The sequence below is a fragment of the Pseudovirgaria hyperparasitica genome (assembly GCF_010093815.1).
Source record: "Pseudovirgaria hyperparasitica strain CBS 121739 unplaced genomic scaffold EJ05scaffold_3, whole genome shotgun sequence".
Lineage (NCBI taxonomy): Eukaryota > Fungi > Ascomycota > Dothideomycetes > Acrospermales > Acrospermaceae > Pseudovirgaria > Pseudovirgaria hyperparasitica.
Genome location: NW_022985551.1, coordinates 1,103,311 through 1,119,378, shown reverse-complemented (window position 1 = coordinate 1,119,378; position 16,068 = coordinate 1,103,311). Strand labels below are relative to the sequence as shown.

Sequence of the window (16,068 nt, the reverse complement as noted above, 5' to 3'; positions counted from 1 at the left end):
TAACGCAATGTCAAACCATGTCCAATCCTAATACTACAGTTGGGTATCCTGCTAACACCGGTTGACAAATCATATACTTTATTCGTTCCCTTCGTGGAGATAGATCATAGGAGCAGTTTTCTTCGATCCGTAGGCGCCTGTCCTTTTCTATAGGGTAGACGTAAATTCCCGCATAAACCATGGTTCTTTCACGCCTCTCGTGTAATCTCGTGTAAGTTGTCACTGTAAACTTACAAATTGACAAACACATGGGGCAGCGTGTTGAATAATTCTAATCCGCCGATGCTTCCTGCATGACTCAAGTCGTGTTCAGCCTCTCTTTGCTCTTCTCCTATACGTGATGTTAGAAAAAGAGGTGACGAAACAGAGTGATTAATACTTCTTTTGTGGTGGGTCCACTTCAGCTTCAGAATCAGGCCCATCTCTCAGGACCCTCTTGGAAGTCTTCTTGACAACCTTGGACTTCTTCGCAGAGGGCGAGATTGATTCCACGTCTTCACCAGCCTCTGTCTTGGGTGCTTTTTTGATAGTCTTCTTGACACCCATGGACTTCTTGGGAGGCGAAGAAAGTGAGCCGGTCCCATTGGCAATCTTTGACTTCAGTGTTTTCTTAAAACCGTCCGCAGAAACCTCTCTAGCGTCTTCTTCTTCCTTTGCTTTGCCAGCTTTATAGGAGCGTGACCTCTTTGCATCCTCACCTCCACCCTCCGCTTTGACGGTCGTCTTCGTACGAGACTTCTTTGCAGTCGATGCTTTCTCCTCTTCGGGTTCCTCTTCATCAGCCTTGCGGCGCTTCTTGGATGTCGTTCTCGTGGCAGGCTTCTCAGGTTCTCCAGACTTGTCGTCATCCTCGGTGTTCTTGGAAGCCTTCTTTTTACGGGATGCGTAACCCTTCATGCCCTGACGATTGAACTCGGGATCCTGGACTACAGTCAGTATTTCGCTTGTTACTAGAGGGAGTGAGAACATACGCCCTTCCAGTCCTCATCATCAACGTGGCCTTGCTTTATAGCGCGCTCGACTTTTTGTTGCATTTCACTGTCTAGTTCCTCATGGCCATCTACAAGGTTCATGTCGCCCTCGCAGGTTTCTTTAAGTCCTACCAGGACTTGCGGCGTGACACAACCCCAATGGCGCCATGCCCAGCTGCCATGCTCATTGATCTCAACCCATGTTCCGAAGCGAATCTCGCCCTTCAATAACTTGGTTTTATTTTCTTTACAGTCTGGGCTGCCTTTACAAGCAGCGCGATTGTTTGGGGAAATTTCTATCGTAAGGCATTAGTCTTGTCACCGTCATACAGATATATGCAACATTGGTCGTGCAGCGATTTCTTCAACATCTCTCGACCATGCCCTAAGCGATTGATGTCCACATAAAAGAAAGGCTAGTGAACTCACCGATGCGATACGTCGGCATGGTGGCAATTCTACGAGCCGTAGCTGTACATGAATTTAGCTTATGGAAGTCGTGGCAACTTGAGTGAATGGAAACACAAAAGAAGAGCTCAAAAAGAGAGAACTCAGCAGGATGACCAAATGCTGACCTCGTAAGTTGTAGATTGATCAGAGTCCTGGAGTAACTGAAACGATTGCAGTAGCAGAGGGAAAAGGGTTTGTCGTGAGGATAGTTCTTTCGAGTAGAAGCAGCTGTGTCAACAACGTTGCGAAAGATTGCGTCGCTGGATCACGATGGAGCTGCGGTATCCGGACGCGTAAGAGCGCGTTCTGGAGGCAGCTGCGGCTTGAAGAATGCAGCACGTCATCCGTATGATGGATCCGGGATGGATCAAGATCTGGCCGACTTCCGAGCCGCCGCAAACATTTTCCCTTGTAGAGACATCTTGTTTCACGCTTCCTCATGCTATACACCCATGCATACGTGCTTTGCTTCTGTTCTAACGCGGGCACTCAAGATCTCGCCTGGTAATAGAACCGTAGTTCTCGACTTTCTCGCGCCAACTTCATGGCAACACTTGCGGCGATTTGCATCGACCCCCAAGAGTCAAACATGGACTTCCCCATCTACTATGCGCGTGGCGCAACAACGTTCACACGGCGATGCGACGAATACCTCCAGGTCAAAAATATCAAAACCCCCCCATGAGTCCATTGGCGATGTGGCTGCTTGGGTCTCCCAATTGGAGCTCTTCGTCCCTTCTCTACTACATGTACCCTCTTCGATCGACCCATCAGATGAAGCTTCACAGGTACATATGCTCGACTTGGCAAGATTCTTGATTGAGGCGGAAGAAGAACATCACATTAATATCCTATCATATCTTGGCGTGGAACAACACCGTTGGACGTCGGTATCGCGTATAGTAAAGAGCTTGCTCAGACAATTACCCGCCGATGGACACACGGTTCCTCAGCATGACCCTTTGGGGAACATTGCATGGCCTTTGTATTCATTAGATAAGGCGACGGGCCTTTTCCTCGGAACCAAAACAGGTGGATTGAACGCAAAGATCCGTCGGCCGGGTCAAGAAATTCAAAGCCTGGATGATTTCACCGATTCTTTGACCCAGGGGGTTGACGATTGCCACATTCGCCATCGCTTCATGGGGCTACTGTGGAAGAGCCTTGGTAAATGGATACTAAGGACTGCAGAAGATGGATCTGATCCGAAGATGATGGTCACTGTACGGCAACTTCTGGCAGATCTTTATCACATGGATTATATTCCAGAACAAGTGCACAAATCCCATGAGAACGAATTCCAGAGCGGACTTACACAATCACCACTACTCCATCTCTTCTCGTCGACAATACTGATATCGCTCTCCAATGCCAAGTGGGAATATCTTGCTTTGGACAATGGCGCAATGAGTGTTGGACCACCAAAATATATCCTCGGTGTCCCAATACCAGGAACGAGGTACAAGGCAAAGGTCGAGGGTTTGTCTGCGGGAGTCTGGTTAGAGCTGGTGCTTTGGTCTTGCGTTTATGGTGGTTGGATACATGAAGCTACGGAAATCGTTATCGAAGCTACATCAACGAATGCGCCAAAGAGATGGACACTCGCTCGCTGGCACACCATCCTAGAATCCGCGCAGCAACCGTCGTCGCGGCAGTTGGTCAATGGTTCGTCCCACGACAACATCAAGAATAATTTTTCTGCGGGCAGAACAATAAGCAGCGAGGTTGTTGCCAATCTCATTCATGGACTTCTCGATACTATTGAATGTGATACTGTCGCTGGGAAGCGTACAGTTGGTTCGGTGACCAGACACATACGTGCATTGAAGCGAGCACTGGACGAAGATAGTCAGGGAATGGATGATATAACTTGGGACACAATTATCGCGCGCATACTAGAAACTGAGAGAGATTTGATAAAGAAAAACCCCCGTCTGGCCCTGGATATAGCGACATTGAGCCAAACACAAACGATCGATGACTGCCTCGACTCATCTATCCCTCAAGCCAAAATAGACGACTCTTCACATTATATCTCAGAACCATCAGGCATTACGCTAGGAATTTATCATAGCGCCATACGAAGTTTCGCTGCGGCCACCAATGCGGCTTGGGCTAGCAAAGCGTTCATAGAACTCGTACGGTATATGGATGTGAACAAGAAACGCACTGTGGAAGCATTCTTTCGTTCTCTGAAGACATATGACACGTCGAATGACTATCACATCGGAAATAAGTTTGCGAGTGCTGTAGCTGATCCGCTCGCTACACGCTTCGAATACATTCCGTACTATGTGCTCAGACCATTACTTGATATTGCTACACAGGCAGGGTATCTAGACTTCGGCAGATGGCTCTTAACTTCGATGGACGTTGATGGCCCAGTCATTGGAAGGCGTGCGTACGTTAGTAAGGAATTGGCAGCCGCCATCGTGCGATTTGGTGCTGCCGCTCAAGACCGGACGCTTTTACAAGAATTACTCCAAGTCCAATCAGTCGTCTGGGGTGAAAAGAAAAGGCCACTGTCAAAGCCTGTACTTTCTGCATTGCTCATAGGTCAGGTATCGCAACGTCGATGGGCATCGGTCAGAAACATCCTGCAGGTACTAGGGGCTTCACACTCAGTCGGCAATCCTGATTTCATGGCTTCAATGGTGAAGGAGCTGATCCTTCATGGAACGTCCAATCAAGAGATGACCTCATTACGCGAACTGAAGGACATACTGCTGAAGTACTGTCTAGATTCCTATGGTACTTTAGACAATGCTTCAAGGCATAGTGGAAACGTTCTGTTGGCGATCTTAGCGACTGTTGATCCACAGTGGAATTCTCTCGCGAATGCTCTTTGGAGGCCCACGCCACATCGATTTCTGGAGACTGACATTAAATGCTTCAATTCGATCCTTGATGGTGTTATCCAGTCGTATGGCGTTATCGAAGGACAAGAGCTCATCAACCGATGGTGCCTCGGAATTAAAGAGTCATGGTTGGACAAATCCACTCAGCCGCTACCTGATCGACCCCTTGAATCCAATGCACCAAAACTGATCATACCTCCACGAACACCGGTATACTTGGAGGAACATCAGTTGCCTATCCAAAGAATACGCGACAGATGGAGACCGAATGTTCAAACGATTCGAATTCTCTGGCGCGCGGTACATGACCACGCAATAGATACGCAATCGACTTTTGTCGTACCACCAGAAGACAAGCAAAACATCCTCGATTGGTGTCGAGAAGCCCTTTATAAACTTGGGCTTGATCCCGAGCATATGACCCGAGAGATGCAATTGGGCTCAAGTGGCATCCGAATTGAGTCTGCGTGGGATGGTGTGCATGTGGGCATATCGACGGTCAACAAAGGTCGCAACGTGTACGCAAATTAGTTACATATATCGATCCCTGCAGCTGCACTGTGCTTTTGGTAGCAAGTGCTTGATTCACTGCGGCGTGATCCTTTGCGCCAGCTCACCCATACCCGGGACTGACCATATCCTATGATAGCGATAAGATGGTCAATATAAACGCTCGTCACACCGCCGATTACCAGCAGCACTGCTTGAATGCCTAGAGATGCAAGTAGAGTAGGGCGAGTTTGAGCTGCTCGGTCGGTTACTTACGCACATTACTGCTCAGTGCTGTGGTGGGGCAGTCTGCAAGCAAACGAGGATAGATCGACGTTGTGGTATGTTCGCAATATGATTCTACTTTCTACAAATGGCGGTAAGTGCGCCCTCACATTTCACATTGAGGATTTACGACAGGAACTGCAAACAAGCAGTGCAGCATCCCAAGAGTAAAGTGCTTCATTGTAGTAGCCTAGGTAGCTGTACAGAGGGCTTCTGGCACAAATGGCATTTTCAAAGTACTCTCACGGAGCCTGGGCCCCCTAAAAATAACAAGGATGCTGCTACAGTTACTGGCAAGGCCGTGTGTCAGGATAGAGTAGCCAATTAGATCTATAGTGGCACTCATATCTAGCAACCGACTTCTGCCTAGGTGGAGTCACTGTATAGACTCGTCGGCGCGTGAAAAAGTCATTGCGCATCCACCTAGCTGCATAGCCGTCTAGGGACACCGTTCTTATGTAATAAGCAGTGTGGTCTCTTCTTAGGCCCTGCTAACGTCCCACCATTTTGATAGAGAACATTCCGACAAACCCGGCCTGATATCTGAGCGACTGTGGGCTGTTCTGTGACCAAGGCTACCTCGGACAGCTGGACAAAATGCTTGGAACAGCATCATAGCTACAGCGCGCTTTAGACGACCCTCTTGCCGCCGTGGAATGCGTGTGTTTTGTGTCTGGGTGTAAATGGAAATGGGGCATGCGAGTGAAGCGGGGCGCAAATAGTTATTCTGTTCACCGCCATGTTATTTCGAGATGCTCTAGCCTGAACCGATCTAATCAGCAGCGCCGCGCTCTCCCGTGAGTCCGTGCACTAGATTTTGAAAAAGTAGTCACTCACCAGCCCACTACGTCTCTTTCTCCTCTTTGCATACACCCTCCAGACAACGAAGTCACCGTCATTTTTCGAACAATTCACTATAAAAAGTAAAGATATCATACTCTTCTTCGTCGTGAACAATGCAGACTATCGCTGGGCACTAAATCAACACTGGAGGGGCATCCGAAAGTGTCCCTCCGGTGCCTCGCCAGCTGACTGAAATCTCGACGAACTTTCGCAAGATTGCCCAAAGGCCGACGCCTAGCAGTTCAATCTCAATCGAAAGTGTTCCGACTTTATTGTCGAATCTGCATGCACGAAGAATAGCACTCTCCATTATCGAGTGCAGACTGTTCACCGTTCACTTTTGCCCTGAACATTTGACGGAGAAATTGACTCGAAGTATCCTAATCGCTGCTCGAGTCTTAGAGAATACGACCCAGTACACCTCCGACCGTCCACCGACGCTCAGCTTCGCTCTCATCTCGTTCCCAACGCCATCGTTGTGTAATTCTCCCCTTTCCCTCGCCCCAACACGCCCTCCTTCACACTAGAACACTCAATACGACTCACATCATACCATCCTGGGTCGCTTTAGCTTTGCTGCAGCGAATAAATAGCCCGAAGGGCTTGTCATTGAAATACTCCGAATTGGTGATTACAAAGAGAGTAATACACAATGGTATCAGTCCATCCCGACCGGCTCGCCCGCGCCGAAAACGGCCATAAAAGAAGGCAAAGAAAGGGTCTCATCCCGCAAAGAAGCTCGCAACGAGTAGCAGAGTCACGTTCCGTGAGCGCCTCATTACCTGCTGCGCTACTCAGCAGCGGCAGCAGCAGCACCGAGAGTGACGACACAGCTGAAAACGACGAAGCTACCGATGACGACAATAGTTCGACCATTAAAGATGACACCGATGACACCGATGACGACGATAATGATGATGATCATAATGGGCTAGAAGACGAAGAATTAAGAATTAATGCTTTATCGCGTATGTCCAAGGGATTTGGTAGGGGTAAAGGGAAGGGCCTAGGGAAAGGCCCGGGTATCCGTGCTACAACTCTGGCAGGGTCATCGGTTGATTCAGAATTGTCGAGTCCCTTAAAAAGAAAGCGTAGGGAAAGCAACGTTAGCATCAGCTCTGTATTAGAGGATGGTAGTGAGCCATCTGAATACCCAAGGAGAAAGATCATGAAAAAACTGAATCACACTCACGAAGGCCTCCTCGCATATCAAGAGACAGACACCATAATGGATGATTCCGACGATGCGGCGAATCTTTCTGATGACGACTACAATGGTGTCGACGACATCAGCGATAGTGACGAAAACGACAAAGAAATCGAGCTGGCCGAAGAAGAAGCAATGATGGACACAAATCTGTTTCATCGTTCTAGTATTGACAGTGCCAACGACGACGTCTTCAATACTGCTTTCAACCAGAGCTTGATGCAGGAATTCATCGAGCGAGGAAATATGTCCTTCGCTGACGCTGCCATTTCTGCTGCTGCAGATCGCAGGAAGTATTCTGACAGCTCCGCCAAACGTGTTCGATTCCTGGATGAGGTAAAAGTAGAAGACTTCGATGATTCCTCCTCGTCCTCATCTGCTACAGACGATTTCGATAGCGTCTTCCCCGATCTTTTTGTCGATCAATCAGCTATTCCAGAAAAGTATCTGGATGATCCAGCTAGTGATAGTGACAATTCTTATTGGGACTTTAACGAAGATGACCGATCTTTGAGCCATCTTCAGTATAGTCCAGCAGATGAGGAAGATTCTGAAGCTGGGTCCAGTGGATACGAAAGTATGGACCAACCTCAACACCCATTTTTCACACTGCTAATATAGAAAACCATAGCTGATGGAGATACAACCGATGAGGAAGAACCGATCATGCCACCTCCAAGCATGACTCTATCTCAAAATCCAATACTCTCGCGACCAACTTCGGCTGCCGGTAGCCAGGTGGCGAGTCCATCTCCATTCCGTCGCACGCCTTCTCATTCTGCAAGGAAAGGTCCCAGAGTTGGAAAGTTTGAAGTGGATCCTTGTAAAGTAGCCGCATACGCCGATGCCACGGGACAACGTCTCGCGTTCGAGGCACCGCAATTGCCAAACAAAGCTAGCTTTCTTATGCTGGCGGGAAGTAGCTCAAGCAGCATGGTAAACAGCAGTCCTCGAACCTCCATGCTGCCACCACCATTAGACGAGAGTGACTTCAGCGAGTCTCAAATAGGCGCTGATATATTTATCCCGAATCCGCTACAGGACGTCCCCAACCTCAACAACGGTGCTTTTGGTCCGCTTGGTGCTTTCATGCCTGGACCCAATGGCGAGTTCTCCGACGAGCAGACAGACATGCTCATACAAGCTGGATTGAACCATGAGGACGACGATGAGGGGACCATGAATAAGTTCTTCAATCTTGGAGGGGACTCAGATGACGAATCTGACATTCCCCACTTCAGCTCTACTCCAGCACCTCTGGGCCGCAATGAGTCGTCCTTGGACACACCTGTCGCTGAAAAAGGGCAAGAGGAAAAGATTTGGGATCACCTTGGTAATCTCGGCGGATCCATTGGCGCATTTCGCAACAACCAGCACAGATCCCGCGACCTTGCTCAGCTTCCCGCTGACCCTGACCTTCGAGCCTCGACTGCTAAGCCGATCAGGTCTGGCAAATCGGCGGAAACTCCGATTACACCGGCTCGCAGAAGAAGAAGCTCTATGAATCCACGGGCGCGACCAACACTGGATAGTAGTCCTCTTCTTGATCGCCCAGGTGCTGCCATTTCCAAGCGTGCACCGCTACGCGGTTCACGAATGGGCGCGTTCGCACAGATGCGATAGACCATATCTCGAAGACCGGATTGTGGAATCACCGCGACGACGTTATGACGTTTATGCGTATCCAGCATTTAGCCCTGCTGTAGAGAAAAATACGGGGCAACCCAAATGACGGCCGTTACGTTACGTGTGTTCAAGCCGCAACCTTGAACGCACAAAGTCTACTTTGTTCGGGCAATTCCTTTATTCTTTATTTCATACCTGGGCTTGTTCACACAAACCTTGATTAGTTTCCAAAAGTCTGCTGCACACGCGCCGCTTCAGATAGATTTGTTCACCCTCCGTGTGATTTCTTATACCTTCTGGTTTGCACGGCGTTGGCGGATGGCTTCACAAGCTTTTTCTGCCACTACTGCACTTCGGTTCATGCTGATATCTTCCCTATTAGGATATATCGCTGTCTTTTCTGCGTATCGTGCCTTGTCCGGCATCTGTATTGGTTCTTTTGTGGAGATATATCGAAGATAGCATGTGAATCTTTTCAGATGTTTGTACAAATTATTCAGCTACAGGTGCCATGCACCAAAACCTACACATTACGCTTTACATTCCATTAAGAGCTCTACGAAGTGATTTATGTGGCAGTTCGAGTGTTTAAAACTGAAAACCTTATCATATAATGCGCCATATGCAGCTAGGCCAACGACACTCAAGTGACTGTTTGCCTTACTATGCCTACATCGATGTGCTAGTTCGCGAGACTGCCTCGACATGCACTAGGTGCATAATTATTGTAGCGTTGTAGAGCACTAAAACGTCCACAAGTTACCTATACATAATAGGGAATGAAGACCACGGGTTCTGAAAGGGTATGTACGCCCCTGTAACACTCCACCTACTAACTGCAACAACGGCATCCTAGCGGGTGTCTGAACGGGAGGTGCAACTCGTTCGCATCCATCCCCGAATTCTGCAGGGTTAGCATTCTTTCCATTCACATCTCAAAGAAAGTTGTGTACGCTGTCCTTAGGTGGGTTACCGTCAATGAGACACAGCAATCATTGGCATGTTCAAAGACAGATCGATGAGCAAGGGTTGTTCGGTACACAACGTAAGGCTAGTGACCGTATCCTGTAATCAAAAGATCTGACCTCCAACTGATCTCGCGACTCTTCATTCTACGTGTGCTGAGCGCTGGGAATCATGGCTAGTGTTATGGCATTTTATCTTCGATATTGCGCGCTGAGAGCATTGCCGGATCCCAAATCTCATATTGGTTACAATGAGTCGCCGCACCAGATAGAATTGTCAGAGGATGAGCTAGTCACTGAGAAGTTCGAAAAGAATGATCGACTTCAGAATCATGCCGTGGGTGATCCTGGTGTATCTGATGACCTATATTGACCAGTATGTTGCTTGGCGATTTACTTTTCTCTTTATGGGTGGTGATGCTGCTGCCAGACTGCAAGGCTTGCAGGATGATCTAAACCCCAAGGGCCACGAGTGCGCCTGTCTATCCTTTTCGTGGGGTACGTTACGATGCAGGTACCGTCCAACGCACTCGTCAATTACGCTGGTCGGCCGTCCATACACGTGGGATCTTGTGTCGTAGCATGGAGACTAGTGTCTGCTTTGACGACCCAGGTTCACAATTATGGCGAAATTATCGCGTGCCGACTGATACTGGGTGTCGTCGGTATGATTGTTGTGTTCCATGCCGAATGACACACCGTACCATTGCATTGGAAATCTTCACTGTTGGCTGTGTGCTTGTCCTTCACCGACTGCTGCAGAGCCAAAACTGGGAGCCGGAACAGTTGGAGAACGAGAGCAGGCAGCGTAGTGGGACAGAGAGACCGGCGCTGAAAGGAAGGGCAGCGATCGAAGACGAGGCGATGGAGGAGGCAAGGCCTGTGAGGAGACGATATTGCTACATGCTGTGATGGCGATGCATGCTTCAGGCTCACACGAGTCGTACCATCATACCAGACACGACGACTGACAGGGTGTTGACTCCGGTCGCGATTGGAAAACATCACGTGATATAAATGAGCTGCATGTCATCGTATCGTGTTGATCAAGAAGATCCAAGTATCCAAGAGCAAGGGCATGGCGGCTGCAGTGCGCTGCACGACGAGTGCATCCAACGCCACATGACAGCATTGCGCAGTTGTGACGACAGGACACTTTGCAGTGAACGTAAGTGGGTGAGATTGAAGTGCAGCTAATAAATACACAAGTCCGGGACTTCCAAGCTTGTTGACTGGTGCCGGTGGTGCGTGAGAAACCTGAGGCCCGTGTTCCGATGTCCCGAGGTTGAGACGCGTCCGGTGTCTTGGCATGCACACCAGAAGCGTGATGGCGTCGAGAACGGGTGGAGCTTAGCTGTGCATATAGTACTCTGTGGATACAGTAAGCAGTACATAATACGGCAATAAGGGACATGGATGGGTGACTGTGCAGGTACCTAAGTTATGATCATGGATTCAGATGTCCCCATCATCTGCGCAGGCTGTCTCTGTAATAACACCCATCATTGTCCATCCCATACCGCCTCTGCCAGAACGTGTATCTTGTACCGGATCATAATTAAGCTTCCAAGCCTCCACCATCCAAGCAAGCTCCTGGGCAATCTCCAAGCTGTCGGAGCCTCCAGCTGTACGGAACCCGCCGAAGGAACCCCGGCTTTGGATCAATGAGACAGTCGTTCCCAGACCTGACACGTGACCTGCCTAGCCGCGTTTAAACTTTCTTTGCCGTCCTCACCCAGGTCCTAGAGACTGGCCTTGTCTTGCTGCTTGCTTGTTTTCACTCTCTCTCCCAACAACCCCACATCAGCAGTGTATGCGATTTACTGCGGCAGACTGCTAGGACGATGGAACACCAGCTGCGCGACGCGATGAAAAAGGCTCGTCGTAGCCATCGGAAGAGCAAGACAGGCTGTCTTCAGTGTAAGACGCGCAAAGTAAAGGTGCGTGCAGATACCTACACCCTACACCCTATACCCTGTCTCCTGAGTCAGCGCGCCAGCTCTTCAACTCTCCTTGCTCAAATCTATATCGCGACCGAATGCGCAAGGCATTTATATACATATACCTCTGCTCTCTTAGACAAGAAGAGAGTTCTCTGGCCTCTGATGATTGTATCCCCAATGCCCATTCAGCCGTTCGGGATCCGGAGCACATGCCTTCCGAACATTCCAGCTGCTAACCAGCCTCGGGTAGTGTGACGAATCGAAACCAATATGTAACAACTGTACAAAGCATGGCATTGATTGTATGTACAAAGTAGCTTCAGCATCGTCACCACAAGTCACCACGCCGTCTGGAAGCAACACGAATGCCTCACCACAGGGTGCACTTCCCGACAGGACGCCAGGTCAAATTCATCGAGAGCATCACCATGGGCCAACTGCAGCACCGCCAGATCTCAATCTTCTCGAGATGGAACTTTTGCACAACTATTCTACAGCTACGGCATACACGCTCTCTCGTAACCCAGTCCTCCAGAACATCTGGCGAAAACAGGTTCCTCAGGTTGCATTCGGCGCCGTGTACTGCCTCCGTGGAATTCTCGCTCTTTCTGCCTATCACATTGCCCATTGCCGCACCGAGCAGGCCAGCTACTACATTGAAGAAGCATCTCGACAGCACGATCTCGCTCTCCGGGAAGTCATGCCGCTTCTGTCGGACCTCAGTAACGTCACAGCCGGGAATAGCAACGAGCTGTACGCTTTCAGCGCCTTGACTTCTCTAATTGCATGTGCTCGTCCCCGCAACGCAGATGACTTTCTTCTCATTAGCGAGAACGGCATCTCGGAATGGCTTGTTCTGTTCCGCGGGACTCGCTTCATCATTAACCAGAACGAGGAGGTGCTCATGTCGGGTCTATTATCGCCCATGTTCAGCATCGGACACAGGCGCAAACTACGCCGCGATACAGCCGATCCGTTGAAAAGCCAGCAACCCCTCCTAGAACTCGAAAGTTTCATTAGCGATTCCATGGTGAGCGATCGTACCAAGCAAATTCTAGCGGAGGCCATTGATGAGCTAAAAAAGACGTACGCTGTGACGCTGGGTTCCGATTCCGAGAGTAGCGAAACTAGCGATGTCTTCATGTGGATCTTCGAGCTCTCGGAAGCATTTCTGGAACTCCTTGGTGATAAGACCCCGGAGGCGCTGGCCGTTTTTGCCTTTTATTGTCCAGTACTCAAGCTATTGGAGTGGATGTGGCTTATGAAGGGCTGGAGCATGCATCTCATCGAGGTCATATATCGCAATCTTGATAAAGAGCATCGCGCTTGGGTGCAGTGGCCGATTGAGCAGCTAGGCTGGATACCGATATCGACATGATAGCGACTCGAGGTACGGCTGTATAGATGTGCGGCTGTCAGCGCGTACGAGACTGGTGAAGACTCGATCGCAGACGTTCGAGAGTGATGTGCGATGATATTCGCAAAAGACACTCATAGAGCGATACACTCACTGTATGCTCCCTATGATCATAGCATACATTCCATTGAGGATATATATGCTCTCTGGGACAGGGTCCAGCACGCGGCTGAAACAAAGGAAGCGAAACGTCACGATGCAAGCCTAGAGACACTGATGATGGAAAAACAAAATCGATCTGTCGAGTTTGAGTTGAAAAAGAACCTGTTATGCAGGTACTATGCCGGTACGCTCAAGTCCTCGAGGACGGACCCTAGTGCATTGGGACAAAACGATGCAACACACGAGCAATGATGATGTAGCTTTCGCGCTTCAGAATGCTAACACTCTCTACCCATCCACACTCTCTTGGAATAAGTCAAGGCCCGAACAAGTGTCCGGCCTACCATAGTTACCAACACCCACACTCACACCCACGCCCAACACCGAATTACCGAGATGCCTACTCAAGACATCGCAATTCTCGCGATGAGTGACTCAAGATCTAGAGAAGCATCAGTCGAACTGAAAGTCTGGCTTATTGGTTGGGGGAATGTGCCCCTCTCAAGTATATGACTCAGACTGCGCCTCAGCTTAGGGTAGCCGACACTCGCCCGCTAAGTCTTACTGTTCTGAGTCCAAGGCACACTTCTTGACTGCGGCTGCCGGGGCATATATATCTACTCGCATTGGTCATTCATTGTTTAATTTGGGGCATCCTTCCTATAAAATCATTTCTCGAATTATTTTGGAAAGGGCAAACCCTTTTTCTCGGACACGTACCAACGTTTTCGCCCGACTTCAACACTATAAAATACTTTACACACAGAACACTGTACCATTATTCTCCGAGGCGCGCCGTCAAACAGTCAGAAAAGAAGCATCCATGTCCTCAGACTCCTCCACACCACTGTACTTCTGGCGCGAGACTGAGCCCGATGGCGGCTATCTCTCACAATGGTACATGTCGATGTTCGTGCACAAGTGCGACACATACGTCTCTGCCGAGATGTGGATGATGGCAGGCAAAGCGCGACTTTTTGACGACAAGGTACATATGGGACAAGTATACATAACTGCCCTGGAATAGACCTAACATGATACTATTTCCAAGGCCATTCTAGAACAAATCATGAAAGAGAAACGGCCGCGCAAACACAAGGGTCTAGGGCAGAAAGTTCAGCCGTGGGATCAGGATGTTTGGGAAAGGGGCATGTGCCTTTGTGCCTACACAAATTGAAAGACGATTTTTTCTGATATTGTCTAGAGCGCTTTGATATCGTCGTTCAAGGAAACATGCTCAAATTCACGAGCGGCAAGGAAAGGCCCGAGCTTCGCAGACGACTTTTGGAGACGGGCGACCGCGAGCTCGTGGAGGCCAGTCCGTTCGATCGCGTATGGGGGATCGGTTTCAAGGCTGAGCACGCAGATCAGAATCGGTCAGCGTGGGGCGAGAACCTGTTGGGCAAGGCGCTGATGGAAGTGCGGAGGAGACTTAGGGAGGAGGGCGAGAAGGAGGAGATGGAGGCGAAGGACAAGGACCCCTTACCCACCGGGGTATCAGGGGAAGAAGTGAGTGCTGTGGAGGAGACCGTGTCTACGGCGTGAGATGAGGAGGCTTTTGTATCATTCGCTTCCCATATAAGAAGCGAAGGAGTCTTATAACATATGTACATAACTCCCATCTGCCGTAGACCCAGCTGCCGTAGACCCATCTACCAAAAGCATTCACATCATTTCTCTCCAGATTCCTGACATTCACCAACAACATCCCCTTTCCACCCAAAAAAAAAGTGACATACTCAGTCCCGCAGCAAATAAATCAAAAACTCGCTCCTGTGCAAAATTGCTACGTTAGTCCCGTTACCCAAACCATTTGTACTTCTCTCCTCTCCTTCCCCTGAAAGTCCATAATACCAGCACTCCCCACCCAGTCACCAATGCAAAATCGCGCAGACCATGGACACGAGACCTTAAAATTATGGAAAAATTTTCTGTTCTACAAGCGGGAAAGGTTTCTGCTTGGTAAACAAGTCTTGCGAAGTGCGTTTTTTTTTTTTGGCTTCTTCCTCACTTCCTTCTTGCATATCATCATCGAGTTTCCCATCTGCATCTCCGAGAGGGTGAGAGAGGGGAAGAGAGAGAGAGAGGGGAAGAGAGAGAGAGAGAGTGAGTGTGAGAGAGAGAGAGAGAGAGAGTGAGTGAGTGAGAGAGAGAGAGATGGCATCATCATCATGGGTTAAGGTTGGATGACGGCTGAGAGCGTAGAGATGGGACTTTGTAATTGTTTCAGGGCGCTATAGGGCGTTTTGTCTTGTTTCTGCATGTGTGTTTGTGTAACCTAGTGAATACGTCAAGTACAGATAGACAGATGAACAACCCCCCCCCCCCGCAGTGATGAAAACAAGACCTTCCATTTCAACCACCCGCGCGCGCGAAAGATGCTGTTTTCCTGACTGGCTTCATATCCCGTCCACGTACTCATATACCCGATCTAGATATATATATACCGTGCCAGTTAGGGGGGTAAATTATCAGGCGGGTTGAATATTAAGTAAATAGAAATACCCCCGGGATTAAGATCGCGAAGGGCGTAGTAGGGGAATATTTATATATATATCCAAGTATGCGTCACGCAGGGGTACCACCCCCAGTGCTTCCGAGTCGCCTATACCATCATGCTCCCGAAACCAGGAAAGAGCCCTAACTCCCTAAAGGGATGGAGACCAATCGCCCTTCTCTCCTGCCTAGGCAAGATACTAGAGGCTATGATAGCGAAGAAGATAAGCACCGCGGCATAGGAACATAATCTCCTCCCTCCGAACTAGAAGGTAAAGATAGGTAGCTCCCTAATAATAGCTATCTAATATATTATCGAAGTCGTCTAGGCCGTATAGAAGTAGGGACGGGTAGTATCGCTCCTCTCCCTTAATATAGCCGGAGCGTTTAATAAGGTAAACTATATAAGACTTATT

General features: G+C 49.1%; 6 protein-coding genes across 6 annotated transcripts; 5 read left to right on the top strand and 1 right to left on the bottom strand.

Moving 5' to 3' along the window:
- Positions 1–115: 115 nt before the first annotated feature.
- Positions 116–1,419, bottom strand: EJ05DRAFT_524291 (zf-PARP-domain-containing protein; the record flags this gene model as incomplete). Its single annotated transcript, XM_033748816.1, has 3 exons — positions 116–921; positions 972–1,267; positions 1,401–1,419. The coding sequence occupies 3 exons, from the start codon at positions 1,417–1,419 to the stop codon at positions 373–375; spliced, it is 864 nt and encodes a 287-aa protein (XP_033603479.1). The 3' UTR covers positions 116–372.
- Positions 1,420–1,783: 364 nt separating this feature from the next.
- On the top strand, positions 1,784–4,810 carry EJ05DRAFT_483445 (uncharacterized protein; the record flags this gene model as incomplete). The annotated part of the gene is made up of 1 exon (XM_033745252.1): positions 1,784–4,810. The coding sequence occupies one exon, from the start codon at positions 1,784–1,786 to the stop codon at positions 4,808–4,810; it is 3,027 nt and encodes a 1,008-aa protein (XP_033603478.1).
- Positions 4,811–6,548: 1,738 nt separating this feature from the next.
- On the top strand, positions 6,549–8,726 carry EJ05DRAFT_497593 (uncharacterized protein; the record flags this gene model as incomplete). The annotated part of the gene is made up of 2 exons (XM_033746552.1): positions 6,549–7,680; positions 7,735–8,726. 2 exons carry the CDS (start codon positions 6,549–6,551, stop codon positions 8,724–8,726), a joined length of 2,124 nt encoding a protein of 707 aa, XP_033603477.1.
- A 1,140-nt stretch (positions 8,727–9,866) lies between these two features.
- Positions 9,867–10,857, top strand: EJ05DRAFT_535887 (uncharacterized protein; the record flags this gene model as incomplete). Its single annotated transcript, XM_033749275.1, has 3 exons — positions 9,867–10,031; positions 10,072–10,192; positions 10,308–10,857. 3 exons carry the CDS (start codon positions 9,867–9,869, stop codon positions 10,604–10,606), a joined length of 585 nt encoding a protein of 194 aa, XP_033603476.1. The 3' UTR covers positions 10,607–10,857.
- Positions 10,858–11,450: 593 nt separating this feature from the next.
- EJ05DRAFT_250519 (putative C6 transcription factor) lies at positions 11,451–13,175 on the top strand. The gene is made up of 2 exons (XM_033740155.1): positions 11,451–11,634; positions 11,888–13,175. The coding sequence occupies exons 1-2, from the start codon at positions 11,539–11,541 to the stop codon at positions 13,013–13,015; spliced, it is 1,224 nt and encodes a 407-aa protein (XP_033603475.1). The 5' UTR covers positions 11,451–11,538; the 3' UTR covers positions 13,016–13,175.
- A 567-nt stretch (positions 13,176–13,742) lies between these two features.
- EJ05DRAFT_250533 (DUF1768-domain-containing protein) lies at positions 13,743–14,829 on the top strand. The gene is made up of 3 exons (XM_033740156.1): positions 13,743–14,144; positions 14,208–14,304; positions 14,361–14,829. Exons 1-3 carry the CDS (start codon positions 13,980–13,982, stop codon positions 14,699–14,701), a joined length of 603 nt encoding a protein of 200 aa, XP_033603474.1. The 5' UTR covers positions 13,743–13,979; the 3' UTR covers positions 14,702–14,829.
- Positions 14,830–16,068: the final 1,239 nt, after the last annotated feature.

What these genes read in the sequence shown, in the direction of transcription:
- EJ05DRAFT_250519 (XM_033740155.1), top strand. Translation starts at nt 11,539, where the DNA reads ATGGAACACCAGCTGCGCGACGCGATGAAAAAGGCTCGTCGTAGCCAT. An exon ending in GTAAGACGCGCAAAGTAAAG is followed by an intron (nt 11,635 to 11,887) that starts GTGCGTGCAGAT and finishes AGCCTCGGGTAG; the next exon opens with TGTGACGAATCGAAACCAAT.
- EJ05DRAFT_250533 (XM_033740156.1), top strand. Translation starts at nt 13,980, where the DNA reads ATGTCCTCAGACTCCTCCACACCACTGTACTTCTGGCGCGAGACTGAG. An exon ending in CGCGACTTTTTGACGACAAG is followed by an intron (nt 14,145 to 14,207) that starts GTACATATGGGA and finishes ACTATTTCCAAG; the next exon opens with GCCATTCTAGAACAAATCAT. An exon ending in TCAGGATGTTTGGGAAAGGG is followed by an intron (nt 14,305 to 14,360) that starts GCATGTGCCTTT and finishes GATATTGTCTAG; the next exon opens with AGCGCTTTGATATCGTCGTT.